Source organism: Anabrus simplex, chromosome 5 (assembly GCF_040414725.1).
Source record: "Anabrus simplex isolate iqAnaSimp1 chromosome 5, ASM4041472v1, whole genome shotgun sequence".
Lineage (NCBI taxonomy): Eukaryota > Metazoa > Arthropoda > Insecta > Orthoptera > Tettigoniidae > Anabrus > Anabrus simplex.
In genome coordinates this window covers 279866488-279884744 of record NC_090269.1, presented here as the reverse complement: position 1 = coordinate 279884744, position 18257 = coordinate 279866488, and the positions used below count along the sequence as shown (strand labels likewise).

Below are 18257 nucleotides of genomic sequence, written 5' to 3'. Positions count from 1 at the left end.
TTTTTGTGTTTCCATTTAGATTCCTTGACATTAGCAGCTCCCATTTTTTGTAAGTCTACCTCTGCCTGACCAATTTCGCACTTTAGGAAGGTTGAACTTTTTGCATTGTAAATGCAATTTTGCACTTTAGGAAGGTTGAACTTTTTGCATTGTAAATAATTTTGTTTCTTGAATAGGTAAAAATATTTACTTGATCCAATAGTAAAAAGTTGATTCTAATGTCGACATTGGCAGATTCAAACCTTGATTTTAATTTTCATGCTGTTCTCTTGAGGTTTGTGCATTCCTGTTAATGTTTTTTGTAGTTTACATTAATTCTCCTCAATGATAGCAACATCAGCAATCCTAATCATTATGACTTATACTTCATTTATACATATCCTCCGTACATTCCACGGTGCCTCTCTTACTACATAGGTTGAATGACACCAATGACAAATTGCATCCCCGTCAACTGCTGTAATATTAGGGCCGGCAATGCAAGCGTGTCCACAATTTAAGACCACCTTCAGACTTCCCTTGAATGAGAATGAATGGAATGAATAATTTTACCAGAATGCCACTCTACACAAGAAAGGTGCTGGATCATTTTGTAGAATGTGTAGAAAAAGACAGTTTTCACAACTCAAACAGGAATTGTCAAGTGGTTGCATCTAGCAGCAATTATTATTATTATTATTATTATTATTATTATTATTATTATTATTATATCAGAAATTAAATTCCCAAAAGGAAACCATAATTTAATGTCATTAATTGCAAATGTAACATTCGAGCTTTTTAGGCCTTTACACCCAAGCTGGGGTGAAACACTGGTAATTTCAGAACTGACTTCCATCATTTTGTCCCAGTCCAGGTTTCTTCTTCTTGCACTTCTTTTTAGTGAATCAATCCACCTTGTTCTACGTCTCCCTCTCGCTCTCTTTCCCTCAAACTTCATCTTCACAATCTGTTTTTCTTCTCTCCTCCATCCATTTCACAGGTCCAAACAATCTTAGTTTACTCCTATCAAGTCTCATTCAGGTTTTCCATTCTGCCCTCCTTGCTCACATCTTTGTTTCTCAGTGTCACTCCTTGTCTTTGATATCACACTTCTTAGGTATTTCACTTTGCTGGCTTAAATTTGAGTCTCCTCCCTATTTGCCATTGTTCAGGTCTCAGGCAGAGAAGTCAATGTGGGTGCACAATATATTTTGTACACTACCTCTTTACACTTCCTTGGTACTTCCTTATTCCAGACAAGATTTCTTACACTCTGGGTCCTCCAAGTACTTCTTCAGACGCTCCGATCTTCGTCCCCGTTCCTCGGTTGAAAATATGAGTGGTGTTGGTTTGTTTCGCGTAAGGGTAAAGCGGAGGATTGTATTCTTCAGTTTTGTATTCAATTTTATCTTATTTGTGGTGTCTTCTGTTGTAAGGCCTATTTCCTTCAGATCCTCAATTACTTCTCTGATCCATTTACATCCTGTTGTGGTATTTTTTGAGATGAGATTGTGTTGTACTAATTGTTTCAGAAGTCTCTAATCCTGCATCCTCATTATATGTTCAAAGGATCCCAGTCTCCCCTTACGCATAGTATTTTTAATGGGTTCTAGCTCTTTGTACACGACTTTGTTAGGTATTATCCGCCACTGTCCATCTTTCTGGTATTTTTTGTTGATGCAGGTCCTTCCAATCCTCCTTTCAATTTTCTTAAGTCTGTCAATCTTTGATTGTTTATTCAGGTGAAAAAGTGTTTCTGCTGCATATGTAGCTTCTGGTTTTATAACCGTGTTGTAGTGTTTTATTTTTGCATTTGTTGATTGACATTTCTTTTTCTAGATATCCCATGTTAATTTTTGTACTTTAGATAATCTATTTGTTCTTGTTTGGAATGAGATTTTGTTCATTTAGGTTAAGTGTTATTACTTCTCCAAAATATTGAAACCGAGTTACTATTTTGATTTTATTACCATTTATGGTAACTTCTTTTAGCTGTGTTGGTTTTCGGGGCATAATTTCTGTTTTTTCAAATGATATTTTGAGGCCAATTTTATTTGGTATATTTTTGAAGTTCTGAATCTGGGTTTCTGCTTCTTTTATGTCAACTGCTAGTAATGCTAAATCGTCGGCGAAACCAAGGCAATTTGTTTGGATTTTCCGGCCAATCTTTATTTTGGGGGGGCATTTCTTAAACCATTCCTCATTACCATTACTAGAGCACAATTAAATAGCAGTGAGAGCCCATCTCCCTGCCATATTCCAGTTTTAATTTCAAATGACTGATAATTCACCCCTAAACTTCACTTTTGATTTGGGTATTAGTGAGAGTCACTTATCATGTTTATTAATTTGGGGTGTAGTCCAAGGTGTCTTAAAATTTTAAACAGAGTCTCTATAGTAACAATCTATCAGTTCTTCTTTTTTTTTTTTTTTTTTTTTTTTTGCTAGGGGCTTTACGTCGCACCGACACAGATAGGTCTTATGGCGACGATGGGATAGGAAAGGCCTAGGAGTTGGAAGGAAGCGGCCGTGGCCTTAATTAAGGTACAGCCCCAGCATTTGCCTGGTGTGAAAATGGGAAACCACGGAAAACCATTTTCAGGGCTGCCGATAGTGGGATTCGAACATACTATCTCCCGGATGCAAGCTCACAGTCGCGCGCCTCTACACGCACGGCTCTATCAGTTTTAAATACTCTCTCATTGTGATTAGTTAATTTTAGTTGAATCTTGTATGATGTGTATATCTTTAAACTTTTAAAACAGCTTAAAATAATTCATATTATTTTGCTAAAATCAAATGAACTACAGGTTTCTTTGACTTTCCTATGTGCACCACCTACTTTTCCTACAACCATACAGCCTTAAAACAACCTTGCACTTTTCTTTCAGCCATTCTTCCTTAATTGTCCTATACTTTATATTAACTTCATTCTTTAATCAAATTATTTTCTTCTTGCCCTCATTTTTTTACATTCTTGTACTTTTACCAAGTTATCCACTGTTTTTTACTTGATCTTGCCTTTCTTCCTACCATTTCTTCAGCAGCCCTACTGATCTCATTCTTCACAACTGCCCACCTATTGTGTTTCCTTCAGCTTTTAATTTAGTACTTGTGCAACTTGTTTATTGTAACAATCCCACTCGCTATGTTCAGTCATACTGTCCACATCCCATCTCCTTGCACTCAATCCTTTCTTCAATTTCTTGAATTTCCCCGTTGGTATTTCATGACTACCAAGTTGCGGCCGAAGTCCAGGTTTGGCCCTGGGAAGGTGATGAAATCCAACACCCGTTTTCTGAATTCCTGCCTAATTTCCAGGTCTTGACCACATATACAGCCACAGTTTGTGGTGTCTGAACCAAGTTTTAGCAAGGACTAAATTATGATCAATGCAGAATTCTACCACTCAACTCCCTCTTACATTGATTTGCACCAGTCTGAATTCTCCCACTACATTACCTTCTCTTCCTTGGCCTACAACTGCAAACGAGTCTCCCATCACAATTAGATTCTCATTTTCTTTCACATATTGTATTAAATCCATCCAACAATTCTACAGTATAATCCCAAGTACCAATCATCACCGAAGAAGACCTGCACCCCGAATTTCTAATTATGAAATTCGAAGGAAAGAAACGTATATGGTGAAACCTCGTCAGTGTGCTCCTCATTAACAAGTTTTTCCACTTGGCACGTCGTAAATTCTAAGCCCCGATTCTCATCGTATTAAATCAATATAAAAATACCTCACTTATTGCCTCAAAAATTTTCACTATTACCGCTTATTACAATCACATTTATCCTAGCCGTGAAAATTAAGTTTGCCAACCCTTGTGAAAAGAACGAGATTTCCAACTTGGGTAAGAGCCGTTACCACAGCTGCGTGATTACGGAAAAAGGCCTTGAATTCCTGAACTTCACAGGAAAAGTTGCACCTTTGGGGAGCAAGCCGATAACCTCAAGAATGTTCAGTTTTGCTTGCGGGTTATCAGCGAGATTGCTGAATAACACAGTGAGCCTGTTTGTACTTGTATTTCGCACTCCATTCAGAAGTTAAGAGTTTTATTTTGTGTTTAGTGGTACAGTGAAGGGTAGCAAAGATTTGTCACATGATAGCCTATATCTGGATTAGAAACCTGCAGTGTGGAGGAATGTCATATGAACAGAAATAGAAGCGCTGACAGCAACTAGACTTTTCACTTTTGTAGAAATGCAATGGCCATGCAGTGGGATGGATATAATGCGAGGGAAAGCAACAAAAGTGACGTATTTTAAGTGTGCCATTTGTGCAGCATTTGATTAAGACGTAGCATGTATTTAGGAAGTCTGGTGCGAATTCCCATTTTAGATAGTCCCTGGTTAAAGAACAGTTCCATACTATTGAAGACGCAGAGCGAATAGGCAATCGTGCTGCAGAAAGAATGTATGATGGCGAGCATTGCAGTATGGTATATGATTGGAGGAAAAAATAATAATTTTGTAATAAAATAATTATTACGAACAGGTAGCAACTGTCAGGCATTTTGTGGACAAAAGGATGAGAGTCTACAAATCAAAAACAGGATATGAGAATATATGACTGAAAAGTAGTATTTGGATGTGCAGCCACGAGTGAAATAAGTCTGTTGGAAGTTAAATTATGGGGTGTAAGGCTAGCTGTGGATGTCTCGCGCTTGATTTTGAAGGAAATAATTTTCATCAGGAAACAAATATTGCCGTATGTCTCCCAGCCAATTATGAAGGAAAGGCTGTAAATATCCACAGATTTGTAATCAGTCTGTGCCAGAAAAGTTTGTATTAGCCTGTACTCTTGCAGATTCATAAAGGAGACCAGGCAAATGTATATTTTGAAATAATGCTGCAGTATTGGCTACGAAAATTACGATTTGAGGAATTCTGCTTTTCCGCACACCCTTGCGGGGCCATATACGCAAACTATTGAACAAGTGGACTTGGCCTCATTTTACAGCCAGATGTCCTTCCTGACATGAACCCCGTGTGGAGGGCTGTATTCACTATTGCTTGTTTCTGTGATATGCTGTGTGAGCGTGAAGAGGTGAGTATTGAGACAAACACATACACCCAGCCCCCCATCCAGGGGAATTGACCACCAATCAGAAATCCCCAACCCCAGCTGGGAATCGATCCCAGGACCCTCTGAAATGAAGCCCCTGCACTGACCATTCAGGCAAGGTTATGAAGTGATGAACTGCTTCATAATTTTGTGATTTATTGTCCTGTAGTTTCTAAAGTTTTCAAAATAAATATCTAACAAAGCTAAACAAAAACAAAAATATTTAATTTCCTCTCCTAAAATTAGGGCGCAGGGGGTATTCACATATGCACAGTAAGTATTCCATAGTAATACAATAAAGGAAATGCATATCAAGTCTAATTATATGAGAGATCATCGCCAGTTTTAGTCTACAAATTAATTCTCATTTACATATTATTTAATGTATACATTCAGCAAAACTTAATACCTGAGGCTGGAGTTGAGGATTAAAGTGAAGTTGGTGGAATTGAACTTGCTGCTGTTGCAATTGCTGCTGCTGTAGCTGCTGTTGTGTTGTTGGTGGTTGTTGCTGTTGCTGTTGCAGTTGTTGCTGCAACTGCTGTTGAGCTTGCTGTTGCAACTGCTGTTGAGCTTGCTGTTGCAACTGCTGTTGAGCCACTTGCTGCTGTTGCTGCACCTGTTGTTGTACCTGCTGCTGTTGCAAGCTGGACTGGAATGCCTGTTGTTGTTGCTGCTGCTGCTGCTTGCGAAGATTCTTACCAGGTTTAGCCTTTGGTCGATCACTGATTGCTGTGGCCTGAGGGGAAAAAAAGGGGGGAGATATGCAGTAATGACAGCTTCACTTCTGAGCAAGATGATGATTGATTTCACATTACTATGAGAACAAAGTATTATATTAGAAATATTGAGCTACAATATTACATGGTAATTTAAAAAAATGAGTATGTCATGAAGACTGAAAAAAAATAGTCCCATATTTCCCAGCATGATTTTCTGTGATATACCAAGATCTGAGAACAAATAGCAGTCCTAAACTTGTAAATTAGGACAAAAATTATGGAGAAACGATGATAGAAACCATGAAAAGTACTAACTTCCAGGTGAGAGACACAGTAACATCCAGCCTACTGCTATTAATGTACCATTAAAGATACTTCGGGCTAGATGATCAATCAAGCTTTCTCGAAGAACTAATTCTGTCTAATGACTTCAATTACTACCAGTACTGTATAATGTCAAATCTGGTGTGTATCTTTTTCTAGGAAAAGTAGCGACTGTGATCTTGATTTATGTATCATCTAGTTATATTCATGTCAAAAGAGGAAATCATAAAAACTCATCTCAAGGATATTGCCAAGGAGTACTGGACCTACTTGTCCATTTAAGTCCCAAGATATTCCCACTCTGCCCTCTGTTTTAATGTACTGAACTGCTATCAATAGCTTGTATATCTATACATATAAAAGTAGGTGTTGATATATATGAGATTAATACTCAAACTACTGGACCAATTTTGCTGAAAATTTCATAATTTGTTCTTATTACTTCTGAGAGTGTTTATGAAGGGCTTTGAACAAAATCTGATGGGTAGTTTATGATGAGTAATTTTATGTAATTTTATTAAATTGCAAATGCCGCACCAGGATTGGATCGACTTGATAAGATGGATTGTTGCTAGGCGACAGCAGCCTGTGCTATATCATGATAGTCCGGTAATAAATGCTGAATATAGAATGATGGGAACATGCCGCTATGTTTTATAAAGTATCTTTCTTGATAGGAGGTTAATTCCTATGCCTGTTATTTGGAAATAGCAATCCAACATGCGGTGATCGAGATGTACTTTCATGTCATAGGACCAACTTTGATGGGTCTGCCCAGTTTGAAGGATGTAGCTGGGTATTAGAAGTGTAAAATAATTAACAAACTGTGAAAAATATAGAATATCAACACTGGAATGACACGAGTTATCACCCACACCTAACGATGAGCAACTGGGTGTTCCCAACGAGCTAAGGCGCGTCTACGTAATCTAATCAATAGGTATACATATACACACACTTCATTGTATGTGGGTATGTACGTATGTATTTCATCTCCTCCTAAACCACTGGAACAATTTTAACCAAACTTGGTACACTTGATTTAGTATAAGTATCTAACAAGGTTGAATTAATAAGCGCGAGTGAAGCCATAGGTACCTGCTAGTTGTCTTATAAAACTGAGACTAGTTTTGACCCCATATATATTGGGGTCATCTTCAGCCATGTTCCAATTGGAAGACATATGCACGCATATAACCAATAACAAATTAAACAATCTTGTATGTCACAATTTACAAACTTAATTTAAAACATTGATGAAGTCCGAATAACACATCCAAACTTGAAACCAAATGACACATCAAAACTGGTATTGGTGTCCATACCAGGTGCACGCAACTTACGAAGAACACAGGGACATTCACTTTAAAACAAATTAAACAATAGATCACTACATGTGATGAAAAGGAATACCAATTCAAGTTACAAATGTTCCCCTTCAAGCTACATACATGTCATTACCCCTACTACTGAACAAACACAAATTATAAATCAAGTTTCTCGTCTATACAGATAGGAATGCCAACTCCCAGATCAACTCAGGAACATTTGGTTGCTGTACCAGTGACGACATAGTTCGGCATCACCCACAGCAGTTTTGATGTGTCATTTGGTTTCAAGTTAGGATGTGTTATTCGGACTTCATCAATGTTTTAAATTAGGACTGTAAATTTTGACATACCAGACTGTTTAATTTATTATTGGTTATATGTGTGCATGTATCTTTTAACTGGAGCATGGCTGAAGATGACCCAATATATATGGGGTCGAAACTATTCCCAGTTTTATAGACAATATACAAGCTAATGGTATTGAATAGGTGGACCCTTCTGTACTCTTTGATAGTGATCAATTGTCAATACGGACCATAATGAAATTCATATCATATAACACCGACCTACTCATAACAGGAGGCTGTAAGTGTCTATTTTACATTCAATTCTAAGCATTTATAATGAAAATTCACCTCCTTCAGAATGCACAAATTCTACTTGCTTTCAGGAGCTTGTCAATGACAGATTCACAATATATTCTAAAAATTTACATCCATTCTCTGTTCCAGCTTTTCTTTATTCTTGTCAGTATCAATTTGTACAGAGATAGCTTATATGGTTGCATCTAGATATGATTATATTACTATGAACAAATATACATATATAACACAGGCAATTACAAATTATTACACTTCATACACCTACAAATAAATATAAAATAAAATCAAAATAATGAGTTTTGTAAAAGCATGATGCATGATGGGTAGGCTGATAGTCCCACAATTAAATGATTTCTCTATACTAGCAGAAGACTGTAATATCATTAGGGATGGTTGATATAAGGTCTTTATAGTGCATGCTGAAAGGTATGAGGGCAGATCGGAAAGTAAAACACAATAATTTTTTGCCCCCTGGTGTTGTAGCTAGAATGTTGAAACTTCAAGATGATACAGTTTGAAGTATGCGTTACAGAGGGCAATTTGTTTTCACGAGGAGCTCTAGCAAAATAAGCCCGAACTACGAAAAAAATACGGTGCGCATGTTACTGTCGTCCACATTTGAAGAGCAGTGAAGTGTAGTTCGATATTTGTGGGCCAAAGGGCATACACCGAGTGAAATTCACAGGGAAATGCGTTGCGTATAGGGACAACTGTCTCGACCGTAGCAACATCTGCAGGTGGTGTGCATTCTTCCCCGAGAGCCGGCTGGTAACAGCTACAACTCCACAGAATGTCTGCACCATTGAAGCAGCAATTTTGAATGACCAGCGTGTGAACCTGTGAACCTTATCACAGACGTTCAACATTTCCTATGGTGCGGTGTACGATACTGGTCATGACATGTTGAAATTCCATAAAGTTAGTGCTCGCAGGGTGCCTAAGAACCTGACTGACAAACACAAGGGCCAGCGAATGATGACAAGCATGGATCACTTAACGTGTTACGCTGCAGAAGGGCACGACTTTCTGAAAGGAATCGTCAATGGTGATGAGTTGTGGGCGTAACACTACACGCCCGAAACCAAGCAGGCCTCTATGGAGTGGAAACATGCTGGTTCCCCAGTACGAAACATATTCAAACCGAATCAATCTGCTAGGAAAGTGCTTGCAAAAGTGTTCTGGGACATGTCTGGGGTGTTACCAGTGGATTTGGCTGAACACGGAACCACTGTGTACGCTGCAGCCTACATTACTCGTAAAACTTTGGTTAAGTTCTATCGTGCTCTTTGTAACAAACGCCACAACATTAATGCTGATGGTGTCACAGTTCTTCATGACAATGCCCATCCCCATGTTGCAGCTCCTGGTCGTGAAATTTGGGTGGGAGGTATTCCCACCATCCACCACATAGTACGGACCTGGCACTGTCGGGCTTTCATCTGTTTGGTTTCATGAAGAAATTCCTGGCCAGCCAACATTTCACGACAGATGCAGAAGTGAAATCAGCAGTCTACAGTTAGCTACACTCCAACCAAATGGACTTCTACAAACAGGTTTTTTTTTGCTAGGGGCTTTAAGTCGCACCGACACAGATAGGTCTTATGGTGACGTGGGATAGGAAAGGCCTAGGAGTTGGAAGGATGAGGCCGTGGCCTTAAGTAAGGTACAGCCCCAGCATTTGCGTGGTGTGAAAATGGGAAACCACAGAAAACCATCTTCAGGGCTGCCGACAGTGGGATTCAAACCCACTATCTCCCGGATGCAAGCTCACAGCCGCACGCCTCGACGCGCACGGCCAACTCGCACGGCATATTTAAACTGGTACCACGATTGGAGAAATGTGTTGAGAAACTTGGTGGCTATGTAAGAAAAGTAGGTCATAGTTGCAAGTTCATTTGTGATTTGTTTGGTTTTGGTAAATGCCAAACTTTTTTGGAAAAAAATTATTGTGCATTACTTTTCGACCTGTCCTCGTAGAATAACAAAGTGTCTCTTGCTCCCCAAAATGACAGGTGAAAGTATGCTGAAAAACCCTATTTCTAAAAGTTAACATTAGCTATGCCAACTCCGGTTATAAGTCTGTTTTTCTCTTCCTTAATGATGGGCAACGTGAACAAGGAATTTACCTCACTCGCACTGAAGAATTTTCGGACGAATTCATGCATGGCATAACATCACCAGTCATGAATACCTATCCTCTAGATGTATTCCAAGTGCCAGTTTATTTTTCCCTTTTTGATATAATTTTATCGAAACAGAGTCATAACTCAACCAATAAACACATTTGTTCAATGGAAAGCTTCCAATATTTGCCACTTGTGTAAAATTGTGCCAGTGTGCTTATACTAGGGTTAGTAAAATTTCACATTCATTCCTTCCATGTCACGAGCAAAGAGAGCAGAAGCTGGGCTTGAAGATTCAACTGGAGATGAATCTATCTCTTCTAAGAATTAGGTTATGCCAAAAGCTACTATGGATTACACTGACAAAGTAGAGGTCTTTCAAAAAGAAAAATCACAGCCTACCAAGTGAAACAGGCAACACCGATCAGACATCTGTATACTTTGACAACTGAAGCTTCAAGTCTGCCAATAATGTCAGGAGCTGAGCAGCAGTGATCCACTGTAGTAATTGCCTTTTTTTTTTTAAATTTATAAATACAGAAGTACAACACATATTTGAGCTCCAGAGCATACGACTTCTCGTCTTTCAATTTAACAAATTCTCTGCCACTGGTACCAATCATTGTCCAGCACTATAGCTGACTTGGTTCTCTTAAAAAAATTTTAAATTACATTTTCGCATGAAGCATTTGAAGACCGAGGAGATTTTATGGTTAAGTTTATCCAGAGATTTCTCCAAAGGCTTTCACCTGAACTATGCTCCTGTCTTATTACATGTGCTAAAAATTATCTCATATTATCCATACTCATGTGAAAATGAAAAAATGACAAGGGTCACCTTACAGAGTCTGTTATATTTAAGAACACCCTAACAAAGCGTCCCCAAATGTTAATTCTCTCAAATTATTGATAAAAAGAGGAAAAGCACAATTCAAGAATATACTGCACTCAAACTCAGGAATTGTCTCAACAATAAGAAAAGTGGGAGATAAAAGGAGTCAGGAATCTTCTGATTAAATTGGAGGAGATGGTATGTCTTGAGTTTCCCATGAAACTGAAGGAAGAAGTTTCAAAAGAATCATATCTTAAATTCACTTGATGACTCCAAGTATGATGCCAGTTTCACCAAATGGGTCGCTGCTGCTGCTGCTACTACTGATGATCCAACAAAGGAGGAATCCAAGCTGGAGACCAGCAAAGTCAGCAAAGGAATCAAAGAAAGAATTTTTATAATTTGCTTAAAATATGATAATAGGTTTCGATAATCCATGAAGTGGCAAACATTTATACCATATGCAACATTGCAGTAAAGAGTGATATACAGTAATTTTATTTGTGTGAGATTACTGAACGTTGCTTTTGAATTTTTGACAGTTTTTAGAAGTACTGTATTTCTCTGAATCCAAGACGATCCCCGCCTTTTCCTTTTAAAATATCTGAGAAATAATCGTTTTATAACAATCTTAAAATTAATTTGAAAAAATAAAATAAACACACACAAGTATCATGTAAATCCTACCTACTTCCCCCATCATTTTCATTAGAAGTATCTGATACTGCTTTTAAAAGTTCAGGAAATTCCTATTCATGAGCTCGCATCTGTAATAGGATCTCGTGGCCATTCTGACCTTGCATTTTTTGCGCATACACCTCACAATTTCATGTTCAACTTCTTTAAAACATCCTTGCTGCAACCACTGAAAGCCTTGCTTGTACAGTACGCATTTCGAGACTACCTTCGTCTTCACGTCAACTCCTAACATTGGCTTTGGTTATGCTGTATATTCTTGCGGGTGGACAATTATTCTTCAATTCGGCGTGTTTAATAACCATTAACTAACAACTGGCATCATAATATCGATGACAACCCACTGAAACTTTTCCAGCATTACCTGTTCCACGTGTCTGTTCAATACGACGATCCATTGCAAAAATATTTCTGCTCTCTATAAAACGGTTACTTTTACCAATCGGCAGGTACAGTAGACCACAAGAAATTAATTTCATAGCTAGTACTGTTAACCGTAACAAGTCAAGACTTCTAAATGGTGGGGTAATTTCCACCTTTACAATACTACACAATTTGTTTTCTTTTCATCTATTTAAAAAGGGACATGTTTCGTCTCTCACATAAGAAATCTTAAGTCCTGATACAACTAAATTTTAAAAAAATGCAATATCCCTTATCAATTAAAACAATGACTTATCCACAATGACTTAACACACTGGAGACGGCCATACTGGAATGTGCTACCCTCCAGAAATCGCAAGGTTTTTATGGTTTTGAAATTTTCTCAATGCTATGGTAGACCATGATTATAACAACTTTAGGAATATTTAGAAAGATCACACTATCTTCTACAGAAATGTAAGTTTTAATTATCTTAATACTGCAGCATTTTTTAAATATAAATTTATGAATACAGTAAGTTTTACAAAGGAAAAAATCTGATGCAGCTATGGATGCCAGTTCGGTTAATATTTTGAAATCCGTCTACCATTGTGGACACATCTACTGAAACACACTAATACAGATTCTAACCTAATTGGTCAATTGGCACCAGTATCTTTGTTTACAACCAGTGATTTGCTCTCCCACTGTTCGTTGTTTGACGACAAGGTTGCATCGAGTTGTGGCAGGTTGTCATCTGCATACGGGACATTCTTATAAAACAGCATTGCAGAACCCACTTCAGTAAGCGGGATAAAACTACGCTACACATCACGCCAATTTGAAATTAGCTCATTATCTACATTTACTTGCCTCAAGCGCCAAAATCATTATGTTTACAGTACTTAGTGTGTGTTATCCTCATCCTCATTTTCAGAACTCGTGTCTTCCACAAGAAGACTCATCATGGATTTGTCGAAATTTCATACACTAATAATACAGGCATGTTAAATATTCACAAGAATTACACAAACAAGCCTGCCTCTCGAACACACACTCTTTCTGTCCGCATGTACCGTACGTACTTTCCCGCCCATTTCACAGCCGAGAGTCAACGACGACGCAGCCCCAGGTTATGTAGGAATGTGGCTATGTTAACAATGCCTTGAAAGAAGAGCACACGACTTATGTTCATAACTAGTAAATTTTATGCGTATAGAAGCATTCAACTTTATCCTAGTGAAGTCACAGCTCGCTGAAACGGCAGCTACTATTTTTTAGCGACAGTGAAAACGTGCCCGTAGATTCTCCGAGCTCCGTCAGCAGCAATGAAATTGTGCGCCCGTAGTTTCTATGAGCGGCGTCTACAATGTGTTAATACGACTCTGTCAAATCATGCATAAAATTAACTGAAAGCAGTTCATATTGTTAAAATATCTTGTGATGAAAATATTATGTCATGAAGGTAGACTGCTGGAAAATGTAAGTTCCATTGGATTTGAAAATGAAAATCCACAGCTTGTTTCCAGTCATTCAAACAGGGCAGGAATGGAATGAATGAAGCCCCCATCTGGCGGCGAGGATAGGAAATGTGCCAGCTGCTGAAGCCTGTCGCACTCCATTGGATTTGTAATTCTTAAATATAAAAAGTCCAATTACAGTAACAATGTTCTGAATACAAGAATATTGTAGTAATATGTGACAAAAAGAAATAGTTACAGGCTCAATGATGTTTTGAAGTACACGTTTGTGGTGGAACGGGGCTTATTTCATATAGTTGGAATTTCTTCAATGTATTGGTTGCATTGCCGGACAAACCATACAATTCCATATATTGAAGATCATGAGAATATAAAAATAAAGAAAAAGGAAGGGGTGCAAGACCTGAACAAGTCTTAAGTTAATTTTAAGACTCAATAAGTACTTTTTCGCCCAGTCACCTGGCTGGCCAGTGTGTGGCCTTGTGTGGAACTGTGGTTGCTGTTGATTGTGAATGAATGAATGAATGAATGAATGAATGAATGAATGAATGAATGGAGTACAGTAGTTCTTGCAAATATCATTTCTGTTGTGCTTAGTAGTGACATACGGTACAGTACCGGTATCGTAATTAGGATACGTCTGAAAGTAGTTTAAAAATTACTGTAGTGTACTGTACAGTAGTATACGAGTAATATCCTATTAGAATTTAGTGTGCTTATTTTATTATTGTAAAATATTTGTGTAGTACTGGTGTAGAAGAGGTATCCGTAGTAGAAGAAGAAGAACTCTTAATAAAATATTGTTGAAATTAGGATAGGCTTAATTGCAGTTTGGAATTGTGTAGTTCTTGTGTATTACTTTCGATATTCAGTAATTAACAGCAGCTTTTATCCTGTTAGGGGTTGTAGGATAAAAAAAATAGAGCACGACTAAGTAGTATCGTAGTGTAGTCGTATATTAATTACCTTATTGTTGTGTACTATCCCAGACAATATATCCCTCCGTTCATTTATTTATTTTTTGCAAATAAGTTATTTTATTTTTTAATTTAAAATTTTTCCCCCGTAAAGAATGGCTAAGGAGCGCGAGTGTACTTATTGTGGGTGTGGTGAGGCATTGAGGGGTATGAGGGAGGAGTTGGAAAGTTTGAGGGAGATAATTAGGATTCTCACAGAAGACAGGAAGGAAGATAGGACTCCCTCAAACAATGTACAGGTTACAGTAGGTGTACAAGAGGGAGGGGAAGGAAAGGGAGGAGTTGTAGAAGACAGGTGGTCTAATGTTCTAAGGGGAAGGAGATTGCAGGCCAAGGGCTCTATTCAGGATCAGAATTCAGGACAGGTGTCTGTGCGAAATCTGTACGAGTCACTCCAGGTAGAACAACAGAGGGAAGATGAGGGACAGGGAACTGTTGCTGAGATGCATGGAAGTAGGAGGAAGGGAAAAGGTAGGAAAGGGAAATGTAGAGTAGAGGATAGGAAAAGACAGGTGGAACAGGGTCATGGGAAGGAGAAAAGGGAGGAGGAAGTAGCTTCTTCAGCTATCAGGAAAGATAGGGCTGACCAGGAGGGGAGGGGATCAAATGAGGTGGGTAGGGTTGAGGCTCTGGTCATGGGGGATTCCATCGTTAAGACACGTGGGGAAAGTGTGTGGAGGAAAGGGAACCAGGGTAGAATGTTATCCAGGAATTAGATTGAGGCAGATGTTGAGGAAAGTAGAAGAGAGGGAGGAGGGGAAGGAGAAGGTGGTTGTGTTTCAAGTTGGTACCAACAACGTAAGGCAAGCTGATATAAGAACCAACATAATTGGAGATGTGTGGGATCTGGTAAATGCAGCACGGGTGAAGTTTAAGAAAGCAGAGATTGTTATTAGTGGAATACTGTGTAGGAGGGATACTGACTGGAGGGTGATTGGGGATTTAAATGAGACTATGGACTGGGTATGTGGGAAACTGGGAGTGAAATTTCTAGATCCTAATGGGTGGGTAGGAGATAGGGATCTGCGCTCGGATGGCCTTCATTTAAACCGCAGTGGTACGTATAAATTAGGAAATTTGTTTGGAAGGGTAATAGGGAGGTACATTCAGGGAAACGGGATGGCCTAGGGAGCGGTGATAAGGGAACAGGGAACTGGAAATCAAGTAGGGATGACATAAAATTGTTAGTGTTGAACTGTAGAAGTATTGTAAAGAAAGGAATAGAATTAAGTAATTTAATAGATAAATATTTACCAGATATTGTAATAGGAGTTGAATCATGGCTGAGAAATGATATAATGGATGCAGAAATTTTCTCACGACACTGGAGTGTGTATCGTAGAGATAGGATAGGAAAGGTGGGAGGGGGAGTTTTCATTCTGGTGAAAGAAGAATTTGTAAGCTACGAAAAAGTTAAAGATGAGACACATGAAATTCTAGGTGTAAGGCTCATTTCTAAAGATAATAGGCAACTTGATATATTTGGAGTGTACAGATCGGGAAAGGGTAGCACTGATGCGGATTCGGAATTATTTGATAGGATAGTCAGCTATGTGGGAAATGACATGGAAAGAAATGTGATTGTAGCGGGAGATCTGAATTTGCCAGATGTCTATTGGGAAGGAAATGCGAACGACAGGAAGCATGACCAACAAATGGCAAATAAGTTAATATGGGAAGGACAGCTGATTCAGAAAGTGATGGAACCAACCAGAGGGAAAAATATTTTGGATGTGGTGCTGATAAAACCAGATGATCTCTATAGGGAAACTGAAGTAATAGATGGTATTAGTGATCATGAAGCTGTTTTTGTGGTAGTTAAAAATAAATGTGATAGAAAGGAAGGTCTTAAAAGTAGGACTGTTAGGCAGTACCATATGGCTGATAAAGCAGGTATGAGGCAGTTTCTAAAAAGTAACTATGATCGGTGGAAAACGGTAAATAAAAATGTAAACAGACTCTGGGATGGGTTTACAGAAATTGTTGAGGAATGCGAAAACAGGTTTGTACCTTTAAGGGTAGTAAGGAATGGTAAAGACCCACCTTATTATAATAGAGAAATAAAGACACTAAGAAGGAGGTGCAGACTGGAAAGAAATAGAGTTAGAAATGGCTGTGGAAGTAAGGAGAAATTGAAGGAACTTACTAGAAAATTGAATCTAGCAAAGAAGGCAGCTAAGGATAACATGATGGCAAGCATAATTGGCAGTCATACAAATTTTAGTGAAAAATGGAAGGGTATGTATAGGTATTTTAAGGCAGAAACAGGTTCCAAGGAGGACATTCCAGGAATAATTAATGAACAAGGGGAGTGTGTATGTGAGGATCTTCAAAAGGCAGAAGTATTCAGTCAGCAGTATGTAAAGATTGTTGGTTACAAGGATAATGTCGAGATAGAGGAAGAGACTAAGGCCAAAGAAGTAATAAAATTTACATATGATAACAATGACATTTACAATAAGATACAAAAGTTGAAAACTAGAAAAGCGGCTGGAATTGATCAGATTTCTGGGGATATACTAAAGACAATGGGTTGGGATATAGTACCATATCTGAAGTACTTATTTGATTATTGTTTGACCGAAGGAGCTATACCAGATGAATGGAGAGTTGCTATAGTAGCTCCTGTGTATAAAGGAAAGGGTGATAGACATAAAGCTGAAAATTACAGGCCAGTAAGTTTGACATGCATTGTATGTAAGCTTTGGGAAGGCATTCTTTCTGATTATATTAATAACTGGTTCGATAGAAGGCAATTCGGTTTTAGGAAAGGTTATTCCACTGAAACTCAGCTTGTAGGATTCCAGCAAGATATAGCAGATATCTTGGATTCTGGAGGTCAAATGGACTGTACTGCGATTGACATGTCTAAAGCATTTGATAGGGTGGATCATGGGAGACTACTGGCAAAAATGAGTGCAATTGGACTAGACAAAAGAGTGACTGAATGGGTTGCTATATTTCTAGAAAATAGATCTCAGAGAGTGAGAGTAGGTGAAGCTTTGTCTGACACTGTAATAGTTGAGAGGGGAGTTCCTCAGGGCAGTGTTATCGGACCTTTATGTTTTCTTATATATATAAATGATATGAGTAAAGGAGTGGAATCGGAGGTAAGGCTTTTTGCGGATGATGTTATTCTCTATAGAGTGATAAATAAGTTACAAGATTGTCAGCAACTGCAACGTGACCTCGAAAATATTGTGAGATGGACAGCAGGCAATGGTATGTTGATAAACAGGGCTAAAAGTCAGGTTGTGAGTTTCACAAATAGGAAAAGTCCTCTCAGTTTTAATTACTGCGTTGATGGGGTGAAAGTTCCTTTTGGGGATCATTGTAAGTATCTAGGTGTTAATATAAGGAAAGATCTTCACTGGGGTAATCACATAAATGGGATTGTAAATAAAGGGTACAGATCTCTGCACATGGTTATGAGGGTGTTTAGGGGTTGTAGTAAGGATGTAAAGGAGAGTGCATATAAGTCTCTGGTAAGACCCCAACTAGAGTATGGTTCCAGTGTATGGGACCCTCACCAGGATTACCTGATTCAAGAACTGGAAAAAATCCAAAGAAAAGCAGCTCGATTTGTTCTGGGTGATTTCCGACAAAAGGGTAGCGTTACAAAAATGTTGCAATGTTTGGGTTGGGAAGAATTGAGAGAAAGAAGAAGAGCTGCTCGACTAAGTGGTATGTTCCGAGCTGTCAGCGGAGAGATGGCGTGGAATGACATTAGTAGACGAATAGGTTTGA

The 18257-nt window shown here is 38.4% G+C and overlaps 1 protein-coding gene across 6 annotated transcripts in view; it reads right to left on the bottom strand.

Moving 5' to 3' along the window:
- The window catches only part of LOC136873986 (ankyrin repeat domain-containing protein 17), a 918230-nt gene that overhangs the window by 405149 nt on the left and 494824 nt on the right, over positions 1-18257 (bottom strand). For all 6 annotated transcript variants that reach the window (XM_067147404.2, XM_067147402.2, XM_068227616.1 and 3 more), the window contains one exon: positions 5469-5798. In XM_067147404.2, coding sequence (XP_067003505.2) covers positions 5469-5798 — 330 coding nt within the window. The remainder of the gene's footprint in view (positions 1-5468; positions 5799-18257) is intronic.